Source organism: Mustela erminea, chromosome 11, assembly GCF_009829155.1.
Source record: "Mustela erminea isolate mMusErm1 chromosome 11, mMusErm1.Pri, whole genome shotgun sequence".
In the NCBI taxonomy this organism is placed as follows: Eukaryota; Metazoa; Chordata; class Mammalia; order Carnivora; family Mustelidae; genus Mustela; species Mustela erminea.
Genome location: NC_045624.1, coordinates 71182976 through 71196987, shown reverse-complemented (window position 1 = coordinate 71196987; position 14012 = coordinate 71182976). Strand labels below are relative to the sequence as shown.

Here is a 14012-nt window from a genome sequence, read left to right as displayed (position 1 = left end):
ATACAGCCATACCCATTTGGGCCAGTTTATTTTCTGTGGCTGCTTTCAGGCCATGGCAACATTATGTAGTTCCGACAGAAACCATATGGCCTACAAAACTGCCCAAATATTTACCATTTGGTTCTTTACAGAAGAAGTTTGCTAGACTTCTGTGCTAGGTGCTTGAATGAACTGATTGATGAAAGGAAAATCATATTGACTACTATGATGACTAAATCAGTCCCAGCAAGTAAAATAGCAACAGAATATTGAATAATAGGTTATATCCACGTGCCTTATAGTAATTTTTCGAAACATTTACAAGACAAATTCATAATTTTTAGTTTTACATGTTTTACTGTTTACTGATTGGTTCTTAACTCTACCTCAGTGCCTCACCAGAAGAGGTCAGGATCTAGCTCAGAAGTACAAGTGAGTGAATGAATACACATGAGCTTAATTGTTCATAAATATATAGTCCTTAGATGAATATAAACTCACTTTAACATAAGAATACTGAAGTTAAAAAATAAAGAAGCTTCCTCTTTGAAATGGTGTGGAGTTTCTTCCAAAATTTAAGCTCATGTGCCCTAAGGCACCCCACTATGTGTACCCTGTGCATCTAAAGTGATACTAAGCAGAGGTGCCTAGGTAGCTCAGTGGGCTAAACAACTGACCTCCTCTCATGTCATGATCTCAGGGTCTTGGAATGGAGTCCTGTGTCATAGGCTCCACGCTCAGTGAGGAGTCTATGTGACCCAATCCGCCCTCCACACCCGCCCCCTACTTGTGCACTCTCTCTCCCTTACACTCTCTCTGTCTCTGTCTTGCTCTCAAGTAAATAAATAAAATGTTTATTTAAAGAAATGGAAACTATAAATTAGTAAAAACACTTAGAAGTAAGGAGAAGAGAACATTTGCTAAGATCAGAGAATAATAAAGTTTTGAAAGGAAAAGAAGAACCTGTGATTAGCTTTCTCTTATTAAGCTATGTGGTTTCTGTGGTCTGGCTTACCAGCTTTTACTACAGATGAGCTTTCACTCCTTGAGTATGTCACAAGTAATAAGTTTGGTCTGACTAAACATGACAGAACTAGTGGAAAAACCTACCAATATAGATTAAGCTTTAAAAGCTATATGAATCAATCCGTAAGTATATATTATCATGCTATAAATGTACATTTCTAGACCAGTGTTTGGAGAAATATATTCACTTATTCTTTCTCACATCCTAAAATATTGGGTTGGTTATAGTCAAGATTCATTGGCGACCGTATACCAAAACCACAGGCCCTCTGTTGAATTTTATCCTGGTTCAGGGGACCTGTGAATGGCCACATGGATTCAGGGCCACATTTGGTAATTATTTACTCTTTCTCCTATTCGTGAGGGTGGTAGAGAGCATAACAAATAGAATCATTTTCTGGATGTAACAATTCCAATTCTAAATCCTATTCTAGGATTTTTACATCGCCTGCTTCACCTCTCTAGGCATTAATTTGCAGTCTCTGTTTTTACATTCTTACCTTCCTACTCTTATTTATGTAGTGTAAGAGCTTTACCTATAAGGAGAGAAATTTCTAAGAATTTAAAAAAAAAAAAAGAAATTCTAAGAGTTCTACTGCCCTTATCTACTATTTCAAAGAGAGGCAAAATCTGCTATATGTAAAAGGAAGCTTTATAAGAGATATCTTTATAAAATAAAGGCATATGATTCTGGGTTTTGCTTCTTTCTTTCCCCAGAAAACTCAGAAATACTCAGAAATATTCTCTAAAGATGATTATAAAAACCACAAGAAAAGGCACTAATAGCTCCTTTTTTTTAAGAGCTGCGTGTGACAGAATGAATTGAGAGCCATCCCCAAGGGATGTGTGCCTGGATATAACCAAACATATTTATTGATAAGAGGAAAGGTAGGAGTAGACATTTCCCTTCCCACCACAGTTTAGCCCTTTCTCTTGTCATTTGTTTTCACCCACCACTTCTTTGCCCTTATTAACTGAATGTAGAATACTTTCTCCCCCTAGCCTATATAATTGTATTTTGTCTGATTTGGCTATATTACCCCTGGGCATTGTTCATAATGTGAGCCAATGACCATCTCCCCTCTGTTTTTATTAAATAGAATATGCTACTATGTAACTTCTGTGCCCTCTGAGCAAACTCCAAGTGTTTCTTCTCTGAAGCAACTCCTTAAAGATTTGCTCTCAGGGGCACCGGGGTGGCTCAGGCATTTTAGCATTCAACTCTTGATTTTGGCCCAGGTCATGATCTCAGGGTCCTGGGATCATGCCCCACATCAGACTCTGCACTCTGCACGGAGTCTGCTTGTCCCTCTCCTTCTGCCCCTCCCCCTGTATGTGCTCTCTTTTTGTCTCTAAAAAATAAATAAAATCTTTTTAAAAATAGAAAATAAAATAAAGATTTGTGGTCAGAAATACTTAATACCACCCAAATTCTGATCTATGAAGAGAGGAATTCAAATTTAACCTTAGGTATAGTGGCCATTTCCCTCGTCTGTTACCTCAGAGTATCCCCACTCCCTTCAGTCACAAGCATTGCCCCTGGAAATGGAGAAACTTAAATGGAATTCATCTCTTCTAAATCCATAGAGAGTCAAATGTATTTTAGAGTTATTCAATAAAATTGACTGGCATGAATATTCTAAAAACAGTACTGTGTGGTTTTTAATGTATCAGCCAGCTATGGAACATTTATTTAGTGAACTATGCAAAGAAACCTATAAAATAGCGTCACCATCACCATGAGACAGATTGAACCCAGTAAGATTTGGATTATAGAGATACAACTGATAAGAAATCCCAGCCATCAGGTTTCTAGTCCACTGAAGTTTCCAGTGAATCAGAATACAGTGTGCGGACTTGTCAGGAATTTGGGAAATTTTACAAGTGAATGTGTATTAGTGCATTAATACTATCATCAGCTCGTTCTGTTTTCCTCCAATATCCACAGTAAGGATTTTGATAAAGTCTACTTTCCTGTTAGGAACATGAATCTTGATTGAGTTAAAGCATAGTTTCATGCTTCATCTCCCCCCACAGACTTCACAGACAGTGGACTCTTTAGTAGGAGTCCTCTGGGCAAAATAAATGTTCTTGTTCTTTGTGGGCCCCAACAGTTGAGTCTCCTCTTGTCTTGTAAAATTAGAATCTCAGTTCCTTAGCTCTGGTTCAGGAAAACAATGTTTCCAGACTGGCAATATTTAACTATTTGTGTATCAGAGTCCTGCCAACAAGCAGAACTTATTCCCCTACTTGACCTAGGCCCAGAAATGAAACTTGATATTTATTTGATAGAAACTGATCATAAGACCCTATTTAAATATCACATCTACTCTATACAAAGTATCATGCTCACCTAAATAAATACTGTTGAAAGTTCAGTTGTATCAAGTTTCAGTGGAGCAAGTGATTGACATTAATTGAAGACACAGGGCCTACATTTGGAGACTTAACTGCCACTAACTCGCTGTGTGACTTGTTGATAAACAAGCATCCTCCCTTATAATACAGTAATATACTTGAAGCCTTTATAAGTGATGCAGTCAGTTCAAAATGTACTACTTCCAAAGCCAAGCTATTTGAATTCAAATCTCAGCTCATCTGCTTGCTATCAGTGTGACCTTTAGCAGAGTACTGAGCCTCTCCATGCATGTAAAAGGGGGATAATAGTACCAATTTCAAAGAATTGTTACGTGGATTAAATGAGTTGGTGTGTGTAAGGAATTACAACATTGACAGATATTTTCAAAAATATTAGTTCTTGTTTGTTTAGAGAGAGAGAAAGAGAGGTGGGGGGTGGGACAGAGAAAGGAAGAGAATTTTAAGCAGGCTTCATACCTAGTATGGAATCCAATGTGGGGCCGAGTTTCACAAACCTGAGATCATGACCTGAGCAAAATTAAGAGTTGGATGCTTAACTTACTGAGCCACCCAGGTGCCCCAAAGATACTAGTTTTTTAAAATTGTAATTTTTAGTTAACGTGTTAATTAAGGGAGAAAGTTGTCTAAAGGAGAATCATAAGAATTTACTTACACAGGACGGGTCAATAATAAAGTTCTAATTTCAGTGAACTGAAGTTGTCAACTTTTTTTAAAGAGGGAGGTGTTACTTTTTTTTTTTTTACTGTACTAGAAACGTAATGTGATAAAAATTGTTACAACAGCAATCATATTACAGTGCATAAATGTATCGAAGTGACACACTGTATACTTTAAATTCACACAATGTTACATGTCAAATTTATCCCAAAAAATTTGGGGAAAAAAAAACTTTTTTAAGATTTTAATTCTTTGTTAGAGAAAGAGCAGAAGTTGGGGGAGCAGCAGGCAGAGGGAGAGGGAGAAGCCAGCTCCCTGCTGAGTAGAGACCCCGACGTGGGGCTCAATCTCAGAACCCTGGAATCATGACCTGAGCCAAAAGGCAGCCAAAGGCAAACACTAAACTGAACCACTCAGGCACCCCAAGAAAAAAAAATTTTAATTAAAAGCTTACATAAATGAAGTGTTTCGATCATTTTTTCAAAATATTTTATAACATTTTATAATAAATTTTCCCCACCTACTTATTTTTTTAATCCAATTAATTAACATATAATATATTATTAGTTTCAAAGATAGAAGGAAGTTAATAATGGTTCAGTCTTATATAATACCCAGGGTTCATTACATCATGTGCCCTCTTTAATGTCCATCATCCAGTTACTCCATTCCCTACACCCCTGCCCTCCAGCAACCCTGTTTGTTTCCTATGATTGAGAGTCTCTTATGGTTTTCTTCCTCTCTGATTTTGTCTTGTTTTATTTTTTTCCTCTTCCCCTATAATCCTGTTTTGTTTCTTAAATTCCACATCTGAGTGATAATTGCCTTTCTCTGTTTGACTTTTTATCTTAGCATAATATCCTCTAGTTCCATCGCGTCGTTGCAAATGGCAAGATTTCATTTTTTTGATGGCTGAGTAGTAGTCCATTGTGTATGTATGTGTATGCACATGTATATGTGTATATACACACTACATCTTTTTTGTCCATTCATCTGTTTACGGACATCTGGGCTCTTTCCATAGTTTGCTCTTGTGGACATTGCTGCTGTAAACGTTGGGGTGCGGATGCCCCTTTGGATCACTATATTTGTATCTTCAGAGTAAATACCCAATAATGCAGAAATTGTCAACTTCTTGATGGGAATTTCCCATCAGATTATGAAACTTTATAGAAGATTTTTCGTTTTCCAGAATCCTTTGGAGCCACTGTATATTCCTGCCAATGATTGTGCATATTCAAAAATTTTCAAGGAAAGAGCCTTTCTTTAATCTTTTTATATTAGTTAACCATTAGTTAACATCCTTAGTTAAGGATTTTATATTAGACAATCTTTTTTTTTCCTTTATAACAAAGCACTTTTTCTCTTAGTGAACCCATTCTATTGGTGTGTCTAAATTTCAGTGGACTGTGTGGCAAAATTCTTCTTATAGTTTCCTTGTTTTTAGTGACATTTTGAGGTGCAGTCTCGACAAGCACCAGGTCTGTCAGAATACTTGTCACCAGTCATCTGTGTCGTGGTTAAAACTTTGTTAAGGAATTATATTCCAGTCTCTTTACTACTTGTCTCAGAATAACATCTCTCCCTGCACGTGACATAATTCAGATTATCAATCACATAATGTCTGGTAGCATTGTTATTACCATACTTTAAAGTAGTTGGGCTTATTTTCCCAAATACCTTAGTTTTAAGAGGCAACCTCTAGCTCCCTTTTTAAATTTATAGTCATTGGTCTAACTTCTTTTTTATGTAAAAAGCCTCTCCTTTTTATACCCACTCTTAGCATTGCGTTGGAAACGGCCGAATTAGAACATTCAGAAGTGATCCTGCTAATTGGGCTAGCACCTAAGGAAGCAGCAGGTCTGTGTCCTCCTGTGAGGTTCTGGAAAAGAAAATCTTTCGCTGTGTAATGCAACACAAGCTCAGAGACCAAACATACCAATAAGCAGTTATGCTCTTGTGAAGAAATAGCATTTATTTTTCAGACTCCATTTGAAAAACTGGGCTTTCCTCTCCACTGCCTCTCCCTCTGAGTATTTTCTCAGTTCTGTCAGAAAATGTCCTAACACCAGAGCCAGTCATATAGGTATTGATTCTAGTAAGTAAAAAAATATTCAATATGTTTAATCTTCAGGGGGAAAACTCTTAAAATTAATGGAAATATTTTATTTCATTGACTTTATTTGTTTTAGATACTGCAGATATAGAAGTCTATTTTACACCCAAAGTTTTTTAGTAAGTCATGAGAAATCTAGATTCTGTATTCCTACATGTATTCTCAAGCACCATATGGAAACACTATTCCTAGATCTGTGGCATATTTTTTACTCTGGTGTAAGCTAGTATATGTGCCAAATAAAATTAACAGTTATCACAGATATCCCTTCAATTTCTGGGAAGCAGAGCTTATTTTAATATGTACTAAAGCAAATGTAATATATCTACTTCCATTTTTTTAACTTCCATTTTTAATCAACTCAGTATTTTTTGAATGACTGTTAAGTTACCACTGAGTTACTAAGAAACATTATAAAACAGCAGTTATGGAAAAAATTTCCCAAATGCCAGATTCAGTAATGTCAGGAATTGAAGCAAACAAATTACTGTTTCAAGGTAATTGGTGTTTTTTTTCTTCAAAGCATTTTAAGTATATAATTCAGTGGTATTAAGTACATTTCTAATGTGTAGAACCATTTCCTATCCATTTACAGAACTTTTACCTCATACCAGAGAGAAACTAACCATTCAGCAATGACTCCCCATCCTCCCTTAACCCCTTAGCAGCTGGTAACCACCAGTCTACTTTCTGTCTCTGTAAATTCCCTGTTCTGGATCTCTGATGTAAGTGGAACCATACGATATTTTTCCTTTTGTGTCTTATAACACATAGCATAATGTCTCAAGATTCATCCATGTTGTAACATAAATCAGAATTCATTCCTTTTTATGGCCTACTAATATTCCATTGTGTGTGTATATGCCATATTTTATGTATCTGCTCATTTGTTGATGGACACATGGGTTGTTAACCATATTCTGGCTGTTTTCTGACTGTTTCGAACACGGGTGAGAAAGTTTTTAGTCATTGATTTCAGTTCTTTTAGGCATATCCCTATGAGTGGAATTGATAGATCATGTAATAATTCTGTGTTTTATATTTTGAGGAACTACCAAACTGTTTTCCATAGCAACTGCATCATTTTAGATTCCTACCAGCACTGCATAAGGGTTCCAGTTTTTCCATATGTTCCCAACACTTGTTGTCCTCCAGTTTTCTAATAGTAGCTGTTTTAATGGGTTGAAGTAAAATGTTAAGATTTTTTTAAGTTTTTTTTTAATTTTTTAAAAAATTTTTAAATATTTTATTTATCAAATTATTTATTTATTTATTTGACAAGGGAGAGAGAAACAAGTTCAGGGGGAGAGGGAGAAGCAGACTTCCTGCTGAGCAGGGAGCCCTACAGAGGGCTTGATCCCAGGACCCCAAAATCATGACCTGAGCCAAAGGCAGATTCTTAACCCACTGAGCCACCCAGGTACCCTGTTATATTCTTAATATAGTAAAATATTGCCTCTTAGTTTGTAAGACTTAACTTCATTAGCAGGGTGTCTTAACAGACTTTAATTTTGCAAATATCTTTGTTTAAAATAACACATCATGATGGTGATGATGATGATGGAACTTACAGATTGGTTTTACTCCCGCCTCAAAATGACATTTTGTTATTTACTGTAAAATTTCCTTTGTACTACAGAATATACCATCACATTGAATTAAAATAAGTAATTTGTAAATGCCTTAGCGCTTTTTAATGTTTGATTTTTATATAGCTATAGAAGAATGTAAAATCAAGTTACAAATGATAAATTGATGTGTTTCTTATTTAAATCTTGCCAAATTCCAGTCAGACAGAAAAATGGGATTCAGCAAACTCAAAAGTAAATTAGATTATCCTGTCACTTGGAGATTTTAACATGAGGTAACAAAAAGAATGTGATGTAATCAAAAGAAAGGTAAAGTAGTCATCCTTCTATCACTCAAACTAGATTTTAAACCAAAGACTGTAATAAGAGATGAAGAAGGACATTATATCATAATAAAGGGGTCTATCCAACAAGAAGATCTAACAACTTTAAATATTTATGCCCTTAACTTAGGAGCAGCTAAATATATAAATCAATTAATAACAATGAGACTCATTGATAATAATACAATAATAGTAGGGGACTTTAACACCCCCCACACAGCAGTGGGCAGATCCATCTAAGCAGAAGATGAGCAAGGAAATAAGGACTTTGAATGACACACTGGACCAGATGGACTTAACAGATATATTCAGAGCATTTCACCCTAAAGCAGCAGAATGCACATTCTTTCAAGTGCACATAGAGCACTCTCCAGAATAGATCACATTTGGGGTCATAAATCAGGTCTCTACCAGCACAAAAAGATTGAAATCATACTATGCCTGTTTTCAGACCACAATGCTATGAAACTTGAACTCAACCACAAGGAAAAATTTGGAAGGGCCCCAAATACATGGAGATTAAAGAATATTCCACTAAAGAATGAATGGGACAACCAGGAAATTAAAGAATTTTTTAAAAATGCAAAAGCAAATGAAAGTGAAAACACAACAGTTCAAAATATTTGAGATGCAGCAAAGGCAGCCCTAAGAGGGAAGAATATTTGCAATACGGGCCTTCCTCAAGAAGTAAGAAAAGACTCAAATATGCAATCTAACCTTACACCTAAAGGAGCTGGGAAAAGAACAACAAATAAAGCTTAAATGTAGCAAGAGAAGAGAAATAAGATTAGAGGAGAAATCAATGATACAGAAATTTAAAAAAAAAAAGAAAGAAAGAAATAGACCAGATCAACAAAACTAGGAGCTAGTTCTTTGAAATAATTAATAAGATTGATAAACCCCTGGCCAGACTTATCAAAAAGAAAAGAGAAAGGACCGAAATAAATAAAATTGTGAGTGAAAACGGAGAGATCACAACCAGCACTGCAGAAATACCAATAATATAAGAGAATAATATGAGCAATTATGTGCCAACAAATTAGGCAATCCAGAAGAAATGAATACATTCCTGGAAACATAATCTACCACAACTGAAAGAGGAGTAAATAGAAAACATGAACAAACCAGCAAAGAAATTGAATCCATAATCAAAAATCTTCGAACAAACAAGAGTCCAAGGCTGGATGGCTTCCCAGGGGAATTCTACCAAACATTTAAATAAAAATTAATACCTATTCTTCTGAAGCTGTTCCAAAAAATAGAAATAGAAGGAAAACTTCCAAACCCATTCTCTGAGGCCATAATTACCTTGATCCCCAAGACCAGACAAAGACCCTACTAAAAAGGAGAATTATGATCAAAATTCCTGATGAACATGGATACAGAAATTCTCACCAAGATACTAGCTAATATGGTCCAACAGTACATTAAAAGGACTATTCACCACAACCAAGTGGGATTTATCCCTGGGCTGCAGGGGTGGTTCAACATCCACAATCAATCAGTGTGACGTACCACAGTACTAAAAGAAAGGATAAGAACCATTTAAACCATATGACCAAAAGCATTTGACAAAGTATAGCATCCTTTCTTGAGAGGATGTAGGAAAAGAAGGAACATAGTAGGGAACCATGTAGGGAAAGAGGGAACATTCTTCAACATCATAAAAGCCATATAAGGAAGACCCACAGCAAGTATCATCCTCATAGGGAAGAACTTTTCCCCTAAGATCAGGAACATGACAAGGATATCCACTCTCACCACTGTTGTTCATCATCATAGTGGAAATCCTGGCCTCAGCAGTCAGACAGCAAAAAGAAACAAAAGGCATCCAAATCAACAAAGAAGTCAAACTTTCACTCTTCACAGACGACATGATACTTTATGTAGAAAACCCAAAAGACCCCAGAAAAATTGCTAGAACTGATACAGGAATTCAGCAAAGTTGCAGGATATAAAATCAACACACAGAAGCCTCTTGTATTCCTATACACTAACAGTGAAATAGCAGGAAGAGAAACCAAGGAATCAATCCCATTTGCAATTGCACCAAAAACCGTAAGATATCTAAGAATAAATCTGACCAAAGAGGCAAAGGATCTGTACTCAGAAAACTATAGAAGACTCATGAAAGAAGTTGAAGAAGACACACAGAAATGGAAAAACAGGGGCGCCTGGGTGGCTCAGTGGGTTAGGCCACTGCCTTCGGCTCAGGTCATGATCTCAGGGTCCTGGGATCAAGTCCCTCTCACTCTCTCTGTCTGCCTCTCTGCCTACTTGTGATCTCTGTCAAATAAATAAATAAAATCTTTAAAAAAGAAATGGAAAAACACTCCATGCTCGTGGATTAGAAGAAAAAATATTGTTAAAATATCCATGCTATCCAAAGCAATCTACACATTCAGTGCAATCCCTATCAAAATACCACCAGCATTTTTCACAGAGCTGGAACAAACAATCCTAAAATATGTATGGAATCAGAAAAAAGACCTCGAATAGCCAAAGGAATGTTGAAAAAGCAAACCAAAGCTGGTGGCATCATAATTTTGGATTTCAAGCTCTCCAAAAAATGGTGTTGAGAAGATTGGATAGCCACGTGCAGAAAGACAAAAAGTGGACCACTTTCTTACAGCATACACAAAAACAAATTTAAAATGGATGAAAGACCTAAATGTGAGACAGGAATCCATTGAAATCCTAGAGGAGAATAGAGACAGCAACCTCTTTGACCTCAGCTGCAGCAACTTCTTGCTAGGCACGTCTCCAAAGGCAAGGGGAACAAAAGCAAAAATGAACTATTGGGATTTCATCAGGATAAAAAGCTTTTGCACAGCAAAGTAAATAATCAACAAAACTAAGACAGCCTACAGTATGGGAGAAGATACTTGCAAACGAAATATCAGATAAAGGACTAATATCCAAGCTCTATAAAGAATTTATCGAACTCAATACAAAAAAAAAAAAAAAAACCGCAGTCAAGAAATGGTTAGAAGACATTAACAGACTTTTCTCCAAAGAAGACATACAGATGAGCAATAAACACATGAAAAATGCTCAACACGGGAAATACAAATCAATGAGATACCACTTCACACTAATCAGAATGGCTAAAATTAACAACTCAGGAAATGGCAGATGTTGGTAAGAATGTGGAGAAAGGGGAACATTCTTACAGTGTTGGTGGGAATGCAAGCTGGTGCAGCCACTCTGGAAGGCAGCATGGAGGTTCCTCAAAAAGTTGAAAATAGGGGCACCTGGGTGGCTCAGTGGATTAAGCCTCTGCCTTTCGGCTCAGGTCATGATCTCAGGGTCCTGGGATCAAGCGCTGCATCGGGCTCTCTGCGCAGCAGGGAGCCTGCTTCCCCCTTCTCCCTCTGCCTGCCTCTCTGTCTACTTATGATTTCTCTCTCTGTCAAATAAATAAAATCTTAAAAAAAAAAAATGGAAAATAGATCTACCCAAAGACCCAGCAATTGCACTATTAGGAATTTACACAAAGGATACAAACATAGTGATCTGAAGAGGCACCTGCATCCCATTGTTCATAACAACAGTGTCCACAATAGTCAAACTGGAAAGAGCGCAGATGTCCATTGACAGGTGAATGGATTAAAAAAAGGTAGTACATTTCTACCATGGAGTATTACTTAGCTATCAAAAAGAATGAAATCTTGCCATTTGCAATAATTTGGAAACTAGAGGGTATTATGCAAAGGAAAATAAATCAGAGAAAGACAAATACCATATGATTTCACTCATATAATTTAAGAAACAAAAAGATGGACATAGGGGAAGGGAAGGAAGAATAAAATAAGATAAAAACAGAAAGAGGCAAACTACAAGAGTCTCTTAACTGTAGGGAACAAACAGCGTTGCTGGAGGGGAGTGGCAGTGAGATGGCGTAACCGGAAGATGGGCATTAAAGAGGGAACTTGAAGTAATGAGCACTGGGTGTTGTATGCAACTGATGAATCACCAAATTCTACCCCTGAAACTAATAATACACCATATGTTAACTAAATAGAATATAAATTTAAAAAATTTTTTTTGTGTGTTTTATGACATCTGTTTTCTTCCAAATTAATATAAAAATTAATTTCATTTTTTCTCTTTTGTATAATGGAGTTGGTTTGCAGTATAACAAATCGGGATTAAGACTCCACTCAGTGATTCTGCACTTAATGTGAACAAAGCACATGATGATGATGCCAGCCTTCAGAAAGTACATAAATAGAAGGGAAACCGTCAGATCATTACCATATCATACAATAACTAATATAGTTGGGTAGAGGTAACAGTACAAAAACAAGAAAACTAAGTCAGATTGGGAAAATGCAGAAGCGTCATGGGGTAAGTTTGATAACATGTAGATTCTAATTAGTCTTGATGGGCCTGCTCTTTGGGACATTTAAAGAGTTCCTGAGTGACGGCAAGGCTGCTTGCCCAGAGAACAGACAGTGAGTACAAGAATTTAAAGTATAGTGAAGACAGACCCTAACTGATAAAAAAAAAAAAAATCTTGTGGCTCTTCTGGCATGCAAAAGTAAATTACAGATATTAGGTAATCTATTTTGAATGTTTTAACAATGTGTAAATGAACATATTGATTAGAAAAACAAATTGGACCTGGTGGTAACACTTTCAGTTCTTCTATTGAAATGCTTCTCTCCCTGGTCACTGTGCATCAGTTTTCTTAACCTTAAAATTGGAAGAGTACTTTCCATCTGTTTTTTCACCTTGATGTTGATAAAGAATTTTTTTTAATTGCCTCTTCTATGTTTTCCTCCTTAGGGAGTGCCTTGGTGAAGCACATGAGCCTTGTGACTGCCAAACATGGAAAAATTGGCTACAAAAAATAACTGAAATGAAACCAGAAGAACGTAAGGGGAATCTTAGATAGCTATACTATATTATATTATACTATATTATATTATACTATATATATGTTCTAATAGCATTCAAAAGATAATGTGGCCCTATTACTTAAAGTCTTCATTAAGTAAGTTTTCGAGTTCATTAATGCTATAGCTCTCCAGTTTAACGTTAAACCTCTAACTAACACTCTTTTGAACATCACAAGGTTTTTGCACTGGGGAATCACAGACAGATTCCATGTTTCTAACTGACTGTTTTCAGTTAAGATAAACAGGGTAAACACAGGCCACATTGAAGCCCTTCTCCCACAACCACTCCCCTTTATCCTGGGTTGGACCAGCTAGTCTTTTTGTACCTCAAGGGAGGAAAAGTGTAAACTGTACAGAGAGGAAGCGTCTTATTTCCCTAGAAACTTCCAGTAGATGATAAGTTAATTTCTTGGCATTGGCATTGTGTGGCTCTGTAGATTTACTTACTTTAAATAGCATGTCTAACTATTTTTACTATATTTATTCTACAGAAATGATTCGAAATTGGTGTTAGTAATCCCATTTTGTAGATGAAGTAATTAATACTTAGATTGGATTGAGTGACATCAGAGACTGGGCATGTGCCTGGAAACAGTGGATTTTAATTAGCCTTTCTAATAGCAAATCCTGCATTTAACAAGTAAATATATCTGCTTTGCAATTATTTTTCACCCCCTGGAGTGTTTTATGACATCTATTTTCTTCCAAATTAATATAAAAATTAATTTCATTTTTTCCCTTTTGTATATTGGAGTTGGTTTGCGGTATAACAAATCAGGATTAAGACTCCACTCAGTGATTCTGCATTTAATGTGAACAAAGCACATGATGATGATGCCAGCCTTCAGAAAGTACATAAATAAAAGGGAAACCGTCAGATCATTACCATATCATATAATAACTAATATAGTTGGGTAGAGGTAACAGTACAAAAACAGGAAAACTAAGTCAGATTGGGAAAACAGAAGACTAAATCAGGTTGGGCAGGGGGGTGTGATAGAATCTTCCTAAAGGGAGTGAGGTAGGAATGGGGTTTTAG

At 36.2% G+C, this 14012-nt stretch overlaps 1 protein-coding gene across 4 annotated transcripts in view; it reads left to right on the top strand.

Moving 5' to 3' along the window:
* The window catches only part of ANKIB1 (ankyrin repeat and IBR domain containing 1), a 154921-nt gene that overhangs the window by 107715 nt on the left and 33194 nt on the right, over positions 1-14012 (top strand). For all 4 annotated transcript variants that reach the window (XM_032305005.1, XM_032305001.1, XM_032305004.1 and 1 more), the window contains exon 10: positions 12861-12949. In XM_032305005.1, the coding sequence (XP_032160896.1) occupies positions 12861-12949 (89 nt within the window). The remainder of the gene's footprint in view (positions 1-12860; positions 12950-14012) is intronic.